The 20,387-nt window shown below is 37.5% G+C and overlaps 2 protein-coding genes and 2 long non-coding RNA genes across 4 annotated transcripts; 2 read left to right on the top strand and 2 right to left on the bottom strand.

Moving 5' to 3' along the window:
- The first annotated feature begins 640 nt into the window (after positions 1-640).
- Positions 641-3,213, top strand: LOC133872287 (uncharacterized). Its single transcript, XR_009900999.1, has 3 exons — positions 641-875; positions 1,520-1,580; positions 2,931-3,213. It is a non-coding gene; the product is annotated as an uncharacterized LOC133872287 (long non-coding RNA).
- Positions 3,214-3,603: 390 nt separating this feature from the next.
- On the top strand, positions 3,604-4,316 carry LOC133872581 (uncharacterized). The gene is made up of 3 exons (XR_009901057.1): positions 3,604-3,618; positions 3,696-3,788; positions 4,026-4,316. It is a non-coding gene; the product is annotated as an uncharacterized LOC133872581 (long non-coding RNA).
- Positions 4,317-4,789: 473 nt separating this feature from the next.
- LOC133873898 (putative receptor protein kinase ZmPK1) lies at positions 4,790-9,509 on the bottom strand. Its single transcript, XM_062311693.1, has 3 exons — positions 7,837-9,509; positions 5,296-5,431; positions 4,790-5,217 (listed from the first exon to the last, which is right to left on the bottom strand). Exon 1 carries the CDS (start codon positions 9,355-9,357, stop codon positions 7,837-7,839), a length of 1,521 nt encoding a protein of 506 aa, XP_062167677.1. The 5' UTR covers positions 9,358-9,509; the 3' UTR covers positions 4,790-5,217; positions 5,296-5,431.
- A 2,630-nt stretch (positions 9,510-12,139) lies between these two features.
- On the bottom strand, positions 12,140-15,207 carry LOC133873656 (putative receptor protein kinase ZmPK1). The gene has a single exon (XM_062311393.1). It carries the CDS (start codon positions 15,017-15,019, stop codon positions 12,548-12,550), a length of 2,472 nt encoding a protein of 823 aa, XP_062167377.1. The 5' UTR covers positions 15,020-15,207; the 3' UTR covers positions 12,140-12,547.
- Between the last annotated feature and the right edge of the window lie 5,180 nt (positions 15,208-20,387).

Genomic DNA, 20,387 nt, shown 5'->3' with positions numbered 1-20,387 from the left:
GCTTAATCATTATGTTGACATTTGTTTTTTTAAAGTGGTAGGTGCAATCTACTGAACCGAATCCCCATTCTACAGTTGACACTGAATTGAATCCCCAATCTACAGTTGATTCTGAACCGGTAACTTTTTCATGTCATAACTTTTCCATCATTTACATTACATTTGCCACTAACCCTCATAAGGTAAACAACCATTTTGCAGCCCTCAATTTCCCATCACACCTCACAGACCACTGTTGCATCGTCTAGAGGAAGGGGTAAGGGAAGGGGTAGGGGTACCAGTGGTAGGGGTAGAGGTAGAGGTTAGTTACAGCCACAGCCACAGCCACCGCCACATACTGTAATGTCCAAGAAAATATTTAATGAGTTTATTAGAATTAAATAAAAATAAGTCTATCTAGTGTGGTAGAATAAAACAAAGTGTTTTATTTTTATCCTATGGACTTGTAAATGGTAGTCAATAATATTTTTAGGTCCAAATAATATATATATATATATATATATATATATATATATATATATATATATATAAAAGAGAGAAATGAAATACAAAAGAAAAGAAAAGAAAAAGAATACATATATATATCTATATATAAACATTGGGCAAGTCAACCGGTCAACTCCCCCTTTTTCCCTTTTTCTTTCTATTGCACGGCACTTCCTTATTTCTCCTTTTCCATTCTTTCTTTTCCTTTTCTTTATGTCTTTCTTCCTTCTACTCTCCCTCACACTCATGCACACACTAACGCACAGAGAGTAAGAAAGAGAGGGAGAGAAATACTGTGAAGGTGCCGAGAAAAGGAAGAAGAAAAAGAGAAAAGGAAAAAGAAGAAGAGAAGAAAGAAGGGGGGAATCCGGCCATAGGTGATTTTTGAGGTAAATCTCTAATCTTTCTCATGATTTTCGTGATACCCATTGAGATTGGAGCTAGAAAAACATGTAGATTGTTAGAAATTTTCTTAGTTTCAAATTCTAGGTTAAGAATGGGTATGGGTTTGGGTTTTGAGCGATTATTGTTGGTCTTAGGGTTGTTTGTTTGAACATCTTGTCCCTAGAAGTTAAAAAGTTGAGGTTTGAAATTTCTCTTGTGATTTTAATGTATACCCATTAATTTTTGGAGCTAGAAAATAGTATGGATTATTATGGCTTTTGTAAATCCGAATTTAGGGTTTTAATTTGGGTTGTTAGGTATTTAAACCCTAGACTATTAATTAGTGGATTAATTACATTTAGAGTGTTAATTAATTCTAGATTATTTATGGGTTCTATGGAAAATAGGTATATAGGAAGTTAGGTCTTAATGTTAATGAGTTGTATAAAATAGAGGTTTGTTTTTATTAAAAACCTATGAGTGTTCTAGGTATTGGCTTAATTAATTAATGGGTAATACAAGTAAGCCCTAAAAATTACTTAGGTTGTCATATTGATGGGTTCTTGAGACAAACCAAGAACCTATGTGGCGTTTAGAATTAAGAGTGTTTTAATTTAGTTTTAATGCGTTATTGCATTGTGAAATGCAGTGGTTCATCGCAAGACGTTGTCTAGGAATCTATAGTTGAGCTTGTTATCCACAAAGCCAAGGTGAGTATTCTATTCACTGAGAAACTATTATTTTCATATATTAATGAAGTGCAAAATGTATATGATGTTTTATAAATCTGAACCGACTATTGTTGATAATATGTTTTGGATGTATTAAGTAATTTCAATTATGTTGAAATATATTAATGATGTTTATGGGAAATGATGTGTGATAGAAAAGTGTGATTTGAACTGATTTGAAGGATTTGATAGTGAGCTGTTGTTGGGATTTAAATTACGGAAATATTGATTGATGAAGTGATGTGTTAAATTGTTTATGGATTTATAAAGAAAGCATGTGTTAAAAGGCATAGTTCTTGAAAAGCAAAGGTATATGGTTTTAAGTATAAAGCATTGGGCTGGAAAAGACCTTAGGGTCGTTATCCTCTTTGGCATAGTGTGTAAAGACCAATGGGCTAGCATCCCCTGTGGCATAGGATTGAAGACCAATGGGCTAGCATCCCCTGTGGCATAGGATTGAAGACCAATGGGCTAGCATCCCCTGTGGCATAGGATTGAAGACCAATGGGCTAGCATCCCCTATGGCATAGGATTGAAGACCAATGGGCTAGCATCCCCTATGGCATATGATAAAAGACCAATTGGCTTGCATCCCCTATGGCATAGGATTGAAGACCAATGGGCTAGCATCTCCTGTGGCATAGGATTGAAGACCAATGGGCTAGCATCCCCTGTGGCATAGGATTGAAGACCAATGGGCTTGCATCCCCTATGGCATAGGATTGAAGACCAATGGGCTAGCATCCCCTATGGCATAGGATTGAAGACCAATGGGCTAGCATCCCCTATGGCATAGGATTAAAGACCAATGGGCTTGTATCCCCTATGACTAGGTTAAAGACTAATGGTCTTGCATCCCCTATAGCACAGCTTTAAAGACTACTGAGCTTGTATCCTCTATGGTATAGGATTAAAGACCTTATAGCCGGTATCCCCTTTGGAACTACATTGTTTTGTATTGGACTGGGTTGGTAATTGAGCATGCATAATGTTGTTTATGATATGTCGATATAGTATGAATTGTTAATTGAGATATAATTAAGAATTGATGATTGAGATATAGTAGGAATTTGCATGTGAGCATGTTGGAATAAGAACAATATTGCTATGTTGTGTTTGCGTTTACTCCATCTGCTATGATGTGATTTTAAGAGACAAGTTTTCATAAATAAAGCAATATCTGTTATTGTAAACAAGAGATTAAGTAAAATGCCGTTTTACGCGAAAACTTAGTGAGTCTTATACCACTGAGACCTCAGTAATTTATTACTGAGGTGGTGAACTCATACTTTCACCTGTACGGATGTGGTTAACCCCACAACCGTACAGATACTGATGTTTTGGCTACAGGATCAGCGGGCCTAGAGGATGACCCCATAGCACGGTATTTGGGGTACTGCGACTGAGGCATATCGCTGGTGTCGTAGCTATGTGGACTTGGGCGTCCTATTTTGGTAGTCTTTTGTTGTTGGCTTGTGTCCTACGTGACACTTGTATTTTGTAGAGCCAGTCTTTTGGTATGTAATTAATGTTAAGTTTAAGCCTTAAACATATAGACGTATTTATGGCTCTTTATAATTAGCAGTTCTGTTATAGAAGTGTTTTTCCGCTATTCTGATTATGTATAATTGAATGTTTTGTTGCTTAGATGTAACTCTGAATACTAGGTACATATTATGGGATGAGTATCGTAGATTGGCTGAGCGACAAGTAGTCGTGCCACTGTGATGATCAATTTATGTATGTTTTTGAAAAAAAAAAAAAAAAATGGGTCGTCACACATACTCTGCCTCAGTCTCAGTGTTAGTCTCAACCTTTGCTCTAGCGTCAGACTCAGCCTTCGCCTCATACCAATGCTTGGGTGAGTACTGGAAACACCCATATTTTACGTGTTTATTTATTGTTAACCCCACCTAAACTTATTGTTAACTTATTGTCTTGACAATGTCCAGGTACCATCAACACAGTCCGGGGGTATGGACCGTATTCACAATCACAACCTCGTGCCAATGTTATTGTGAGCACTCTTTTATAATAGAACTTTTAAACTTTTATATCGTATTATGTCCAACACTAATTGTTGTGTCTTTACAGTCTTAAGAGAGTGTGAGCACAGTAAGGATGTATGGACCCTCATCGATACGGCCTCATTCTCAGTCACAGCCTCAGCCTCAGGCAAATGCTTTTGTAAGCACTCAATGCACCATTCTTTTATATATGTTGCTTTATGTAAGTTTTGGTATAACCTAATTAACAACATTTTACAGTCTCATGGTAATGTCAAAACAGTTAGATTATATGGACCCCCTACACCATCACAGTCACAGCCAACAACTATTATGAGCAATCAAAACACTCGTTATCAATGTTTTGAATTTTATTTAAATTTTTTACTCACATCACTGATTTAATTTGAATTTACAGTTTCAAAGTACCGTCAACACGGTTAGATTGTATGGACCCCCTACACCATTAGGGAAATTTCAGCCAGGAGGGTCTACTCAGCCAACAGGATCTTCTCAGGCATTGATAGTTACTCAACCAACAGGGTTTTCTCAGCCATGAGGATTTTCTCAGCTAATAGGGTCTTCATCAAAGCCTGTTACTAGAGGTCGAAAGATTGTTCCAACAGTGGAGAAGGCAACTAAAGTACTTGAGGCTAATTAGAGAAAGAGAAAGAAGCCGGAATGGAAAAAATATTAGGGTTATTGCGTTAGTGATAAACAATTTATGGATGTGTTTGGATGTGTTATTGTGGAAATGTTTTGATGACAAGCAAGTGTTGTTTTGATGACTAAAGTGAAGGATATGTTTGGATGTAATTGGTTAGACAAACATGTGTAATTATGTAATTGTGTTGATGACTTAGATGATGGATGTATTTGAATATAATTTGATGAAAAATAGGTGTTGTTTTGATGACTTAGGTGATAGATATGTTTGGACAAGCACGTGTTATTATGGAATTGCAAGGATGACTTGGATGATGCCTAAATGTTTGGATGTAAGTAATTCGATGACAAGCAGATGTTGTTTTAATGACTTAGGTGATTGTTATGTTGGGTTGTAATGGATTAAAGATTGATATTGAGCACTTTTCATTGAGTAGGTGTTGTTTACACATTACACATTTGTACGAATTGAGCACTTTTCACTAAATTAAATACCCAACTCATGTTTTTGTCAATACATATAGTCAATGCTCAATCTCATTAATAACACCATGACAAAGAAACATACCTAACATTCAAAACAAAGAGGCATCCAAAATGAAAACATACAATTGAACTTTTTTCACAACTCAACTGTCATTTTAACATCAACTTAGTACTTCTAGGTCCGCTATAATTAATAAAATAAAAGCCTAACACCAAAATGCCAACTAACAACGCAGCCCTAAACATCTTCCCGCTATTTTGGCCATCATTCTGGCCCAACCTAACTCCCGACGTAGTTTATCGGCATGTTCCTTGTATTTTTGATCAATCAATTCATCGACTTTGTCCTTCTCAGCAAGCCTTCTCTCCTTCATTCCTCTCAAATATTTCATTAATCCCTCCTCATATATGGTCATTTTTTTATCAGCCCAATCAAAATAATCACAATCGCAGGCTTTCTGTATTAAAAAATAAAAAAATGTCATAAACTACTAACGACGAAATATAACACAAAGCTACTTTCAGAAAGAAATTACCTTATAGTTAATACATCCGTACCACTTCTTGCTGGGATTGGACGAGGTCCAAGAGTACCTCACTCGTGCAGGTACTCCACATTTACATAATGTCGGACCACTTGATAAGTCACTCGTTGAAGACATTTACGCGTGCCTACATTAGAAAGCACATGATAATCAAATCTTATATCACTCATAATAGAATTCTATAACATACCAACAAATGGCTTGCATAATCTAACTGATTATCCATGTAATATATTGGCACGATAAAATATTACTCCATAGCTAGGTCAAGTTAGAGCAACCTAAGTTTTGAATATCCACCTAATACAATAATAGATCCATACAATTAAGATTATAAATTCAAGCAAAAAAACAAAAAAAAAACCAATATACCACAAAGCCTAAATACACTTCCTATTAAGGCATTTCATCGAACACCAACTAGGTAGTTCTTCTTCTATTGCACAATATACCATTTAGACATTTCATCAAACACCCACATGCATAGCACATGGTTTGCTCTAAATTTCATTCGATTAACTACCCCATAATCTTCAAGCTCATAAATTCGAGCAAAAAAAAAAAAAAACATTGCACAATATACCATTTAGGCATTTCATCAAACACCACAGCACATGGTTTGCTCTAAATTTCATTCGATTAACTACCCCTTAATCTTCAAGCTCATAAATTCAAGAAGAAAAAAAAAAACATTGCACAATATACCATTTAGGCATTTCATTAAACACCGACTATGCATAGCACATGGGTTGCTCTAAATTTCATTCGTTTAACTACCCCTTAATCTTCAAGCACATAAATTCAAGCCGAAAAAAAAAAGAAAAAACATTGCACAATATACCATTTAGGCACTTCATCAAGCACCCACTATGCATAGCACATGGTTTGCTCAAAATTTCATTCGGTTAAACCCACTTCTACAGAACAAAATCAAGATTGAATGGCTTATTGAGATTTCGGATGGGGTTACTGGGGATCTGGGGCCAATACGGTTGCTGGATTTGTCAGCAGAGGAGAAACCGGATGCTAGTAAGCCGATTTCATCTGGCTTTGTCGGCGGTGGAGAAAACGGATGCTGGAACTACGGGATCCGCCAAAAGGCAAGTGCGATCAGTAGCTGTTGCCGCGAGTTCGATTTGGGACCTGTGATGTATCTGAGCCCTAACCTGTGCGACCTCCTCTCCTCTCCTGTATTGTGAAAATATTGGAAAAAAAAAAAAAAGACAAGACAATAGAGCTACAACGTTAGGAATTTCAGTTTGTGGGGAGAGGGATAATCTTGGGTTTTTTGGTTTAATGAGTCACGTGACTCGTTTTCCATCCAGTTAGACGGCCCAAGCTGATGGAAGGGGCCAAAATACAAGTGTCAGGTAATTTAGGGGGCCGAAATCCAAGCTTTGGTAGTTTGGGGTGCCATTCGGAGAATCGATGATAGTTTGGGGGGCTAAATTGTATTTTTCCCAAAAATCAAAATTAAACCATCCCCATTCTAGCCTGTCACTATCACCCACCCAAATCTTCTGCAAAGAAAAACCAAAATACACTGAAAAATCCTCACCTCTCTCCAAACTGCCATCTCCCTGAAACCCATCTTCCTTGGCTCTTTCTAGCAGACCCATGAACACCGGGAGGTTCAGGAACTGAGTGGGAATCACGAAACGCTTGCATTCCTGGCCACGTACACCGCGAGATAACCTGGCGAGGTGTGCCGGTTCATACCGGAATCGAAGGAGCAGGATGGGTCGGTCTAGAACCGGAGGAGCAGGATGGGTCGGTCTGGAACCGGAGGCTTATGTGCGACGAAGTAGTGGCAGTCGATGTGCGACGTGGTGGCTAGACAGATCACGACACTAGCGACGAAAACCACTAGCAATGAGAGGATTTGGACCATTTTTTACGGACCCCGTGTGCTTCTCTGCGGTTTCTTCTCTGTCTCTGATCCTACTGCTAGTTTGACGCATTGGGTAAGGTTTTTATATATATATATATATATATATATATATATATATATATATATATATATATATATATAAGTAGTCAACAGAGGACTTCCAGCTTTGATTTTGGCCTCCCATATATTGGGTAAGTTCAAAATCCAAAATTCAGAATTTTCAATATCCAAATTTCAAAATTTGAAATTCCTCTATTTCTTCTCTGTTTACAGATCTATTTGAATTCCAGCTTTTCTGGAAACCCCATAAATTGAATGGTTTGGAAGTTGTTGATTCCCCTTATGGGCATCCAGAAGCTGATGCAGATGATGACCCATTTTGACTTAGTTGTATTCTGTATTTGGCTTACTATGCTTTGTATGATGAATGGTGTTAGTATGAACAATTTGATCTATGTTTGCTTTTTTATTTATGAACATATGTATGGTGTGTGTTTCAGCAATGTAAACTTTCATTTGTTGTGCATGCATTTGTGGTAGTTGCATAAAAAAAAAAAAAAAAAAAAAAAAAAAAAAAAAAAAAAAGAAGAAGAAGAAGAAGAAGAAGAAGAAGAATCTCTTAGAAAGTTGAAGGTACGTACTCATAGCATTGTATTGAACTTCTTGGTTGCCTTCCTCAGTTCAGCATAACTGAATTTCCTGAACTGGCTTGATAGCGCGCGGTACCCATCTTCCACTGAAGCTGACACGCCATGTCCTCTAAAAAGGAACCACCAACCCAATACAAAGATGAGAACTTCAACTGCACCGATTGCAGAAACAAACGAGTAAAGATAAACCGTGAAGATGTACATGGAAGGAGACCCTGTCACAATTTCAGATCCACGGATCCCACATATTGGATTGGTGCCATTGAGACTGTTGGGTTCTGTGGTTTCCAAACTTGCTGGCAATTTTAGATATATACTGCCTGGAAAACTTGGAGTCCTGATGCCATTAAAAAGTGCATTTTTTGTCAAACAAACCCTTTCTGTTAACCTATAGCTAAATGCTTCACAACGGCAATCCTCTAAGCAGAGTTTTCTGCAATCGTTAAATGAACTTTCTGAACTGTAATTGAGATCATATCCATAGAAATCTACATTTGGAAGCTCCAGAAATTTCGTTTCATTGGCTTGGCTGCAAGTTTGATTGAACTTTGGCTTGCAACCTTTGTTCCAATTACTTGGATCGGTGACCTCATAGCCAGGAGGACATGAGCACTGGGCCTGCGGTGTATAAACACAAATCCCATTTCTCCCACATATCCCATGAACTCTACACGGTTCAGTGAGAGCTGCCCATGAAGTCTCCCACAATCCTGACAAATTGTTAAGGCTATAAAGTCTAAGGTTTCCATCATAATCCATTGTCAGCCTCCTTTTGACTCCAGGACCCATGTCAGCAGCGCTGAACAGAAACCTGTCACTGGATGAAAAAGTACCCATTTCATCTAAAACAGCGATTCTGCTACTATTATAATTTGTTCTTCCATTTTGATACATACTAGAACCAGGATCAGGCCAATACAAGCTTGATATATCAGGCCCATCATACATCAACCTCAACGCATTATCGTTATCAAAATAAAGACTAAAATAACCAGAATCATAGGAACCTCTTCCTAAAGTAGAAACCAGTTTCTTGTTCTTTGTAAAGGGTTGGTTAGGAAGAAGAGTATCTGTAGGAAAATCAAAACTTTGCCACAGAATTTTACCGTATGGGTCTTTTAGAGCAAGGTTCCCAGAGTCCAAAAGCTCAGCTGTTTGAACATCAGTGGCGGTGGTGTTGGTCTGCCACACGGTCGAGCCGTCCACGTCGGTTAGGACCATGGCGCCGTCTCGCCTCAGTGAGATTCTGGAGCCTCGGCCATTGACTGGCTTGTCTTGGTTGGCCATCCAAACAACTGTTCTGTTCTTAGAATTGGTGAACCAAATTGAGAAGCAGTAAGCATTTTCTCCCACCTCATAGAAGCCACAGGTGAACGTCTTATCTGGGGAGGTCAGGAGGTCTGAATCAGTTTCAACTGAGAGAGAAGACTCCCTTTGAAGAAAGTTACTGGTCGCTGAAGTTGCAAAGGAGAGAAACAAAACAGAACTGAGAAATCTTAGAAAACACCTCATTCTGCAGAATTTGTCTCTAAACTGATCCTCTTGCCAGGCGGCGGAGAAAGCTAGTTAAATGGCAATCTGGTTCAGTCGGAAAGCCAGCGGGCACGTCTAATAATCAATGTTGTATAATGAAAGAAAATAAATCACAATCACAATCCTTCCACTTCAAGTTCTTCTTGTGCTTTTCAAAAAATTCTTCATGTGAATTTTGACAGGTTGATGGATATATAGGAACATCAAGTCATATAAAATCATTGCCGTGACAATAGTAAGTCTCCGTCTGATTATTTTTAAATTTTTTTAGTTTAGTTTGAAAGCATTATTTGACCCAAATATTGGTTACTATAAAATGGCCTTGTTGATAATATTTATCAAAAGATTCCATCGGGGGAAGGAAACTTTAAGAAAATCTTTTTCTGATATAAACAAGTGTAGAATTAATTACCACAAATTTGTCAGATTGATTTATTATTCTTCTTTCCAGGATAAAAAGGTTGGAGTTAGTACGTAGTTTATGTAATGAATACCAACGTATATAACCGGGGCGGAGCTACCCCTTGGTTTGGGGAGCTTGGCCCCAAGCCAAAGGTTTTCTTTCAAAAATAAAGAATAATAAAAATAAATAAATAAATTTTTTTCTTTTGTTTTTTAGTTCTAACATCTCAAATATATATATATATATATATATATATATATATATATATATATATTAATTTAGGCCTCCAAAATCTAAAAGTTGGCTCCGTTTTCACCTTGTGTACAACGTTGCCTTTTGAAAATCAAAACTTAGTACTTAACCAAAAAAGAAAAAATGTTTCCGAAATTTGGCAAGCTCTAAAAGGTGAGCTACTTTCTAGGGCGACTGTGAGTCGGCTACAATTAATCCTAGGTAACTTCTTAATTAGTATCAAAGTTCTTTGTGTAACGCTGATAGGCTTATAGCCTTATGATTAAGAGACATGATTGTATATCTGTTATGCAAGATACAAGAGACATGTAGTGGGTCTCACGTAGAACCCATATAAAGGATTCAAGAGACAGATAAGTCCTACATGGTAGGTTCCACTACATGGGTCTCACGTGAGACCCACTCTATGTCTCTTGTATCTTGCATACATGTTGTGTTAGAGACATTTCTGTATGATTAATAATGAATTGTGTTGAATTACGTCATCACAATTATGTCCTTTGGCAAACCGCTGAAATTATAAAAAAATTAATGTTTGGGATAAGAGAATACCTTACACCATGTCCTTTGACCCACTGTTATTTATATTATTTAGTATATTAATTGTACAATTGAAATTACACTACAGTAAAAACTGATATAATTTCTTATTCATAATATTTATTTTTTGGGTCGAAGTTCGTGGTCAAGACAGATAACATAGTGACAAGAGACTAGTAGGCTCATGAAAATAAGAGAATACCTTATACCTTATACCTTGTCCTTTAACCCACTGTTTTTTATGTTATTTAGTAGATTAATTGTGCAATTGAAATCACCTGATAGTAAAAGTTGATATAGCTTCTTAGAATCTTATCTATAGTTGTAAAGACTCACCCCAATGACATAATATTGTCAACTTTTGACTCTTTCAAATCAAATTTTCTAGGAGGTCACTCATTCTGATACTACTTTCGCAGAAGCACGCTTTAATTGCAGAGATTTGATAAGTTCATGATCATTACAGCTTTAAAAAGCGTTGTGTCAAGAAGGGTGTATTTATACATATAAGCGTATTCTCATTCCCATACTCAGGTGATGTGAGACGCCACAATAATATTTATATCATTATTAAATTTTAAAATAAGTGCATTTAACGGTGTATATGAAGTCAATGTTGACAGATTTTTAAAAAAGTTTAAGTAATGTAAAATCATGTACAACATTAGATGCACTAACTTTAAAGTCTAACCATAACATTTGAAATGGAGAGGATCCTTATTCGTGAAAATCATTATTTGAATCAATAAGAGCTTACAAAAAATAAAAAATAAAAATATCGAAGGTTAATTTCACTGTCATATCATTCCAATCATATGGCACCCCGTATAACAGTATACCAAATAATATTTCTCTATTTACATTAACAAGAACGTTTTTGCGACAAAATCCATTCATTTTCAGCTTTGTTAGAATATTTTATTTTCTCTAAATTATACTCTCTTTTTTCTTTTATTTTTCTTTTCTTTTTTCTTTTTTTATTTTTTCGAAGAACTCTCTAAATTATACTTAATTCTATTTCATTGCAGGGCTTATTCCCTTCTTAGCTCAAGTTTACTTCTTCACTACTCCTAGCATCTCTATAAATAAATAATATTGTAATACACTCCAATACAAAATATTGCCCTATTGCTTTATCAGTTTCTTCATCCGCATCCGCTCGCACTTTCTCTCATATTATTCATCACATTATATATTTTTAACATGATACCAAAGTAAATAATTCGAATCTTATTTCCATCATTCACCTCACATTATTCTTAGGTTTATGTTTATTTTTATGCGTAAAGTAATCGTGGGCATCAAGAACATGTATAAGGCAGGAACTAGGAACTTGGTAGAGGGCATTGAATATTGTAATCTTGACATTTGTTATTGTGGTTTGTCTCCGACCCTTAATTGGAGTCATTATCTATCTAATATATGTCGTTTCTTTTCAATTTACCGTGAACTCCTATCATAACAGAATTATCATATAATATAACTTTTCTTATTACAAGGAAAAAATAAAAATAAAATAAAAAATACAATACCTAGAGAACAAGAGGAAGATTACAGCTCTTGCAATTACTGATTTTAAGGAAAAGAATAATTTTTTTTTAGATACTTGACAAGGAATTACATCAACTAGGGCTGGACAACCCAATTAAAATACAAATAATAGACTAGGAAATACAAATAAAAGACAAAGAAAAACTCGACCCAAATCCTTATCCTAACTCGACGGTAAACACAAAGGATGAAGGTTTTGGCCGGTAGGGGTTGTGAAGTTGGCAGCAAAAACAAAGATAAATCCTCCAAAGAGGCAGATTTGCCCTCAGTAGAGGCGGATAAGGCAAGAGCGAGCTCTTGCCAGATAGTAGCCTCCGATGAGGCGATCGCTGGGGAAAAGGGGAGGGAAGGAAGAGAGGAGAGGGGGGAGGGAAGCACACGGAGCTTCACACTCCTCCCATGGAAGATTGACTAGGAGACTGGTCAGGGAAGGAAGGCTGTGTTGTTGAGAGCGTTTTCGCTCTCGGGTGTCTCAGTGCTAGCTTGCTGAAAATGTTTTGGAAAATGAAGTTTAGCATCATCTTCACATTCCAGTAGAAGTTGGAGAACCGAAGCCATTTCTGGTCTTTTGCTTCTGTCTTCCTCCACACAGGAAATACCAATTTCAACCATTGTTGCTGCCTGCCTCCTGCTAAACTGCCCTTCCAATCTTGGATCCACTATATCCTCTATCCATGACTCTTCTTCTCCGCACTGAATTTTCCTTTTCACCATCCTCACAAAACTTGTCAACTCCGGTTCCTGCTCCTCAGTACTACTGTTTCCCACCCAGCTTGAGAATCTAGTTCCCTTCACTATCTCCAAAATCACAACTCCATAACTATAAACATCAACTTTTGCTGTGATAGGAAGACTCAAAGCCCATTCCGGAGCCATGTACCCTTTTGTGCCTCGAATCCGAGAAAATCCTGAGCTGGGGCTTCCTCTTTGAGACAACTTTGCCAGCCCAAAATCTGCTATCTTTGCTTCAAATCCACTGTCCAGTAGTATATTTTCAGGCTTCACATCACAATGGATAACCCATTCTAGACACTCATGATGAAGATAGGCCAAACCTTTAGCTGTTCCTAATGCAACTTTAAACCTCTCTTTCCATCCAAGAAAATTTGGGGGCAATAAGTGCCTATCCAATGAGCCATTCTCCACATACTCATACACCAGTATTCTGTGTCCACGTTCTGAACAGAATCCCCACATTCTAACAAGGTTCATGTGATTGATTCTCCCAACAGTACTCATTTCTGCCCAAAACACTTCTTCCCCTTCATAAACATCTCCCAATCTCTTCACAGCCACTACCCTTTCATCCGCCAAAATACCCTTATATACAACCCCAGAGGCTCCTCTTCCCAGCTCTTCCTTGAACTTCTTGGTTGCCTTCCTCAGTTCAGCATAACTGAATTTCCTGAACTGGCTTGATAGCGCGCGGTACCCATCTTCCACTGAAGCTGACACGCCATGTCCTCTAAAAAGGAACCACCAACCCAATACAAGGATGAGAACTTCAACTGCACCGATTGCAGAAACAAACGAGTAAAGATAAACCCATGTCTGCCTTCTTGAACTGTAGACGAACATGGAAGGAGACCCTGTCACAATTTCAGATCCACGGATCCCACATATTGGATTGGTGCCATTGAGACTGTTGGGTTCTGTGGTTTCCAAACTTGCTGGCAATTTTAGATATATACTGCCTGGAAAACTTGGAGTCCTGATGCCATTAAAAAGTGCATTTTTTGTGAAACAAAGCCGCTCTGTTAACCTATAGCTAAATGCTTCACAACGGCAATCCTCTAAGCAGAGTTTTCTGCAATTGTTAAATGAAGTTTCTGGACTGTAATTGAGATCATATCCATAGAAATCTACATTTGGAAGCTCCAGAAATTTCGTTTCATTGGCTTGGCTGCAAGTTTGATTGAACTTAGGCTTGCAACCTTTGTTCCAATTACTTGGATCGGTGACCTCATAGCCAGGAGGACATGAGCACTGGGCCTGCGGTGTATAAACACAAATCCCATTTCTCCCACATATCCCATGAACGTTACACGGTTCAGTGAGAGCTGCCCATGAAGTCTCCCACAATCCTGACAAATTGTTAAGGCTATAAAGTCTAAGGTTTCCATCATAATCCATTGTCAGCCTCCTTTTGACTCCAGGACCCATGTCAGCAGCGCTGAACTGAAACCTGTCACTGGATGAAAAAGTACCCATTTCATCTAAAACAGCGATTCTGCTACTATTATAATTTGTTCTTCCAATTTGATACACACCAACACCAGGAGTAGGCCAATACAAGCTTGATATATCAGGCCCATCATACATCAACCTCAACACATTATCGTTATCAAAATAAAGACTAAAATAACCAGAATCATAGGAACCTCTTCCTAAAGTAGAAACCAGTTTCTTGTTCCTTGTAAAGGGTTGGTTGGGAAGAAGAGTATCTGTAGGAAAATCAAAACTTTGCCACAGAATTTTACCGTATGGGTCTTTTAGAGCAAGGTTCCCAGAGTCCAAAAGCTCAGCTCTTTGAACAGTAGTGGCGTTGGTGTAAATGGTGTTGGTCTGCCACACGTTCGAGCCGTCCACGTCGGTTAGGACCATGGCGCCGTCTCGCCTCAGTGAGATTCTGGAGCCTCGGCCATTGACTGGCTTGTCTTGGTTGGCCATCCAAACAACTGTTCTGTTCTTAGAATTGGTGAACCAAATTGAGAAGCAGTAAGCATTTTCTCCCACCTCATAGAAGCCACAGGTGAACGTCTTATCTGGGGAGGTCAGGAGGTCTGAATCAGTTTCAACTGAGAGAGAAGACCCCCTTTGAAGAAAGTTACTGGTCGCTGAAGTTGCAAAGGAGAGAAACAAAACAGAACTGAGAAATCTGAGAAAACACCTCATTCTGCAGAAATTGTCTCTGAACTGATCCTCTTGCCAGGCGGCGGAGAAAGCTAGTTAAATGGCAATCTGGTTCAGCCGGAAAGCCAGCGGGCACGTCTGATAATCAATGTTGTATAATGAAAATAAACCACAATCACAATCCGTCCACTTTAAAATCTTCTTTTGCTTTTCAAAAAATTCTGCATGTGAATATACAGGAACATCAAGTCATATAAAAAACCATTACCGTGACAATAATAAGTCTCCGTCTGATTATTTTTAAGTTTTTTTAGTTTGGTGTAAAAGCATTATTTGACCCAAATAATGGTTACTATAAAATGGCCTAGTTGATAATATAAAATATTCATCAAAAGATTCCATCGGGGGAAGGATATTTAGGAAAATCTTTTTCTGATATAAACAAGTGTAGAATTAATTACCACAAATTTGTCAGATTGATTTATTATTCTTCTAGCCTAAAAAGGTTCTTCTTTCCAGGATTAAAAGGTTGGCGTTAGTTCATAGTTTATGTCATGAATACCAACGTATATAACCAGCGGCGGAGCTACCCAAGCCCCCAAGCCAAAGGTCTTTTTCTAAAATAAAAAATAAAAAAATGAAAATTTTTTCTTTTGTTGTTTAGTTTTAACATCTCAATTTTTTTTTTTATTATTTTCTTTTTCAATTTAGCCCTCCAAAATAAAATGGCTCCGCCTCCACCCTTATGTACAACATTGCCTTTTGAAAATCAAACTTAGTACTGAACCTGAAAAAAAAAAAAAAAAAAAAAAAAAAAAAAAAAAAAATCGAAATTTGGCAAGCTCTAAAAAGTGAGCTCCTTTCTAAGGCGGTTGTGAGTCGGCTACAATTAATTCCAGGTAACTTCTTAAAAAGTACGAAAGTGCTTCGTGTAACACTTATAGCCTTATGATTAAGAGACATGATTTCTGCATGGTGTAAGATATAAGAGATATAGAGTGGTTTCACACAAGTTAGCGAAGGATTCAAGAGATATGAGTGGGTCCCATCACATGGATCCCACGTGAAAACTCACTCTATATCTCTTGTATCTTGCATAACAGTTGTGTGCAATTGTTATGCAAAAGACATTTCTGTATAATTTTTTTTTTTTTTTTTTTTTTTTTTTTGAAACATTTAGCATGTGCTATTTCATGTCTAAAATGCTCGAAGGCTACATCGTGAGCAATGAGGGACATACCCCCACATTCTCTTAAATCAGAAGGATCTGACTTAAAAAACAATTACATATGTAGAATCTCAAATTTTACTAAAATTACAATCAGCCCCTAACAAAGAAAATTTTAGTAAAACCCGAGCCACACATAGGCAATTGTACCTAGAAACAAGAGAATACACAAACACATCTAGCAAAAATTCAACCCAACACGTCGGAGGATAACACTGTCTTCGCCGGAGACCGGCGCGTGTACGACACGCGCCTCCCCCGAAACCGCCAACCAACAGATCAGTTCCCCAGAGCCCCGCCACCGCCTTTGCCCGGCGAAAAAACGCTGAAACGAGACCTCCACGCGCCCGGCGAAGAGAAAACTTCACTGGCGCGTGAAGATCACGCGCCGGCCACCAATGATCCCGACGACCGGAACAAACAGCAGCGGAACAAGGCAACGCCGGTGAACCCATCTGAGCGGCGCGTGTCTCTAGAAAGCCGATGACTAAGCGTAGATCTTGCAACCAAAGAAAGACAGATTAGGCACAAAACGCCCTCCACCGGCGAGACAAAAACGAAATCAAGTGCACCCCGCCGGACGCCTCAGGAAGAAACTTCCTGCCAGAGAAGACGAAAAGAAAGAAGAAAACAAAACAAATAAACACGAAACTCCAGAGTCTGGAGGACTCGGAGAAACATCAACTCCACAGCCTAAACGGCTGGGAGAACAAACACCCAACCCCATGGAATATACCACGGGGGAAGCAAAAAACACCACCGGGGAAAGGAGGCGAACAAACCCCCTTTCCCGGCGAACAGCAGACGTCAAAGCTTGTGATCAGAACAGGCGCACTCGAGAGAGTCTCTCTCCTCGACGGTTTTTTTCCTTTTTTTCCTAATAACATTTCTGTATAATTAATAATAAATTGTGTTCAATTACGTCATCACAATGATGTCATATGGCAAACTGTTGAAATGATCAAAAAATTGATGTTTGGGATAAGAGAATACCTCACACCATGTCCTTTAACTGACTGTTATTTATATTATTTAGTATATTAATTGTATAATTAAAATAAGGGTTAAATACCTTTAAGGTCTTTGAGTTTTGACAACTTTATTTTTTAGTCCCTGAGTTTCAATTCGCATCACAGATGATACATCAATTTTGGGAAATGACCAAATTAGTACCCCGGTTAACTTCTCCGTCCAAAAATTAACGGTCCGCCATGTGTCAACCTCAGAAGTTGACACGTGGCACTATATAAAAAAATAAAAAATAAAAAATCTTTAAAAATTAATTAAAAAATTTAAAAAAAAATTGAAAAAACTAAAAAAAAAAAAAAGGGGTGGCTGGGGGTGGCCGGCCACCCCCATTTTGGCCAAGGAGGTGGCCGGCCGGTCTGGGGTGGCTGAACCACCCCCATGTGGTGGTTTCGGCCACCCCCTGGACAAAAAAAAAAAAAAAAAAAAAAAAAAATTGGGTTTAGGGTTTTGCCCTTGGGGGTGGCTCGGCCACCCCCAAGGGGCACGGGGGTGGTTCGGCCACCCCAAGGGCAAAACGGGAAAAATAAACCCTAAAAAAAAATTTCCGTTTTGCCCTTGGGGGTGGTTCGGCCACCCCCAAGGGCAAAACCCTAAACCCAATTTTTTTTTTTTTTTTTTTCTGTCCAGGGGGTGGCCGAACCACCACATGGGGGTGGTTCGGCCACCCCAGACCGGCCGGCCACCTCCCTGGCCAAAATGGGGGTGGCCGGCCACCCCCATGGTGGCCAAGGGGGTGGCTCAGCCACCCCTTTTTTTTTTTTTAGTTTTTTCAATTTTTTTTAAATTTTTTAATTAATTTTTAAAGATTTTTTATTTTTTTATATAGTGCCACGTGTCAACTTCTAAGGTTGACACGTGGCGGACCGTTAATTTTTGGACGAAGAAGTTAACCGAAGTACTAATTTAGTCATTTCCCAAAATTGATGTATCATCTGTGATGCGAATTGAAACTCAGGGATTAAAAAATAAAGTTGTCAAAACTCAGGGACCTTAAAGGTATTTAACCCTTAAAAATTGATATAATTTCTTATTCATAATATCTATTTTTTGGGGTGGTCAAGACAGATAACGTAGCGACAAGAGACTAGTAAGCTCATGAAATGATCAGAAAATTGACGTTTGAGATAAGAGAATACCTCGTACCTTGTCCTTTAACCCACTGTTATTTATGTTATTTAGTAGATTAATCATTCAATTGAAATCACGTGATGGTAAAAATTGATATAGCTTTTTATCCATAATTGTAAAGACCCACTTCAATGACACAATATTGTCCACTTTTTGCTTCTCTAAACCAGACTTTCTAAGAGGTCACTCATCTCAATATTACTTTTGCAGAAGCACACTTAATTGCAGAGTTTTGATAGGTTTATGGGCATTACAACTTTAAAAAACGTTGTGTCGAAAATGGTGTGTTTAGACATATAAGCACATTCTCATTCTCATACTCAGGCGATGTGAGACGTCATAATAATATTTATTTCACTATTAGGAATTAAAGTTAATGCACTTAACGGTATATATAAAGTCAATGTTGACACATTTTTAAAAAAGTTTAAGTAATGTAAAAAATTATGTATAACATTAGATTTATTAATTTTAAAGCCTGACCATAACATTTGAAATGGAGAGAATCCTTATTCGTGAAATTATTCTTTGAATCAACAAGAGCTTACAAAAAAATTTAGAAAAAAAATAAAAATAAAAATATTGAAGGTTGATTTCACTGCCATATTATTCCAATCATATGGCAACTCGTATAACAGTATACCAAATAGTATTTCTCTATTTACATTGACAAGAATGTTTTTGCTGACAAAATCTGTTCATTTTCAGCTGTGTTAGAATATTTTATTTTCTCTAAATTATACTTTTTTTTGTTCTTTTCTTTTTTTCCCAAAGATATCTCTAAATTATACTTAATTCTATTTCACTGTAGGGCTTAATCCCTTCTTAGCTCAAGTTTACTTCTTCACTACTCCTAGCATCTCTATAAATAAATAATATTGTAATACACTTCAATACAAGATATTGCCCTAATGCTTCATCAGCTTCTTTATCCACATATTGCCCTAATGCTTTATCAGTTTCTTTATCCACATCTGCTCGTTCTCTCTCTCATATTATTCATCCCATTATATAATTTTAACATGATACCAAAGTAAAAATTTTTGAATTCGAATCTTAACTCTCTCTCATATTATTCATCTCATTATATAATTTTAACATCATACCAAAGTAAAAAATTTTGAATTCGAATCTTAATTCTGTCATTCACCTGACATTTCAACTAAATGTTTCACACGTTAAGCTTCACTTTAAGAAAAAGTTTAAACCCATAAATAAGAAATAAGGTTAAATATACAATTTTCTATTAATTTAAATTTATGAGATAATTGATAATTTAAGGAGGCGGCTATTCCATGGAATCGCTGGTACCCAAGTTGGGTTGGTAGCTTGACGACGGGACCCAGTTTGGACGAAAATCTTGAATTGGGAATATATCCCACAAAACAAACAAACATTCAAATGATAATACTGGGGGAGATATCCAATGGATCCACTTAGGTTGACCATATTATTCTTTTGTGTGTGAAAGACTTAAAAGGACTCGTCGCATACGACCCGTCTGTCTCCTAATCCCCATAGAGCCTTCGTTGTCTCGAACTCTTACGCCGCCGCCCGTCTCTGCGCCCAGGCTAAAGTATCTAGCGTTGGATGTTTGACCAACGATACTAGCTAGAGGAAAAATAAATAGGTAGCTTTCCGTTTTTCTATTTTTCTACATTGTTGACAAGCAGTTGGACTGCATAAGTATAAACAAATAACTTAGATAATGACGCCATTAGCTGTCTTCAAAAGATAATTCTGCACCGTATAATGTATGGATCCGAATTCCAGCAATTTGAAAGAGTACTACTTATGAAATTTACCTATTCGAATAAGAAGATGGACTCTCCGAGATCTCTGGCAGATGAGTCTCAGACTCATAATTGCTGCCGAAATTGCTAAAATTGTTGGAATCTCGTAATGAGCTTTACAATACAAGACACAATAATCTATTAATCTTCTTTCCACATTGTCTAATTTTCAAGATCAAGTTATAACTGAAATAAGTATAAGAAGCTGGGATAAAATTTTGACTACTGCAAA

The sequence above is a fragment of the Alnus glutinosa genome, chromosome 7, assembly GCF_958979055.1.
Source record: "Alnus glutinosa chromosome 7, dhAlnGlut1.1, whole genome shotgun sequence".
NCBI lineage: Eukaryota > Viridiplantae > Streptophyta > Magnoliopsida > Fagales > Betulaceae > Alnus > Alnus glutinosa.
Note: the sequence above shows the minus strand (reverse complement) of the source record. Positions and strands in the feature narration are given on the sequence as shown.

Excerpts from the sequence above, each read along its gene's own strand:
- LOC133873656 (XM_062311393.1), bottom strand. The coding sequence starts at position 15,019 with ATGAGGTGTTTTCTCAGATTTCTCAGTTCTGTTTTGTTTCTCTCCTTT.
- LOC133873898 (XM_062311693.1), bottom strand. The coding sequence starts at position 9,357 with ATGAGGTGTTTTCTAAGATTTCTCAGTTCTGTTTTGTTTCTCTCCTTT.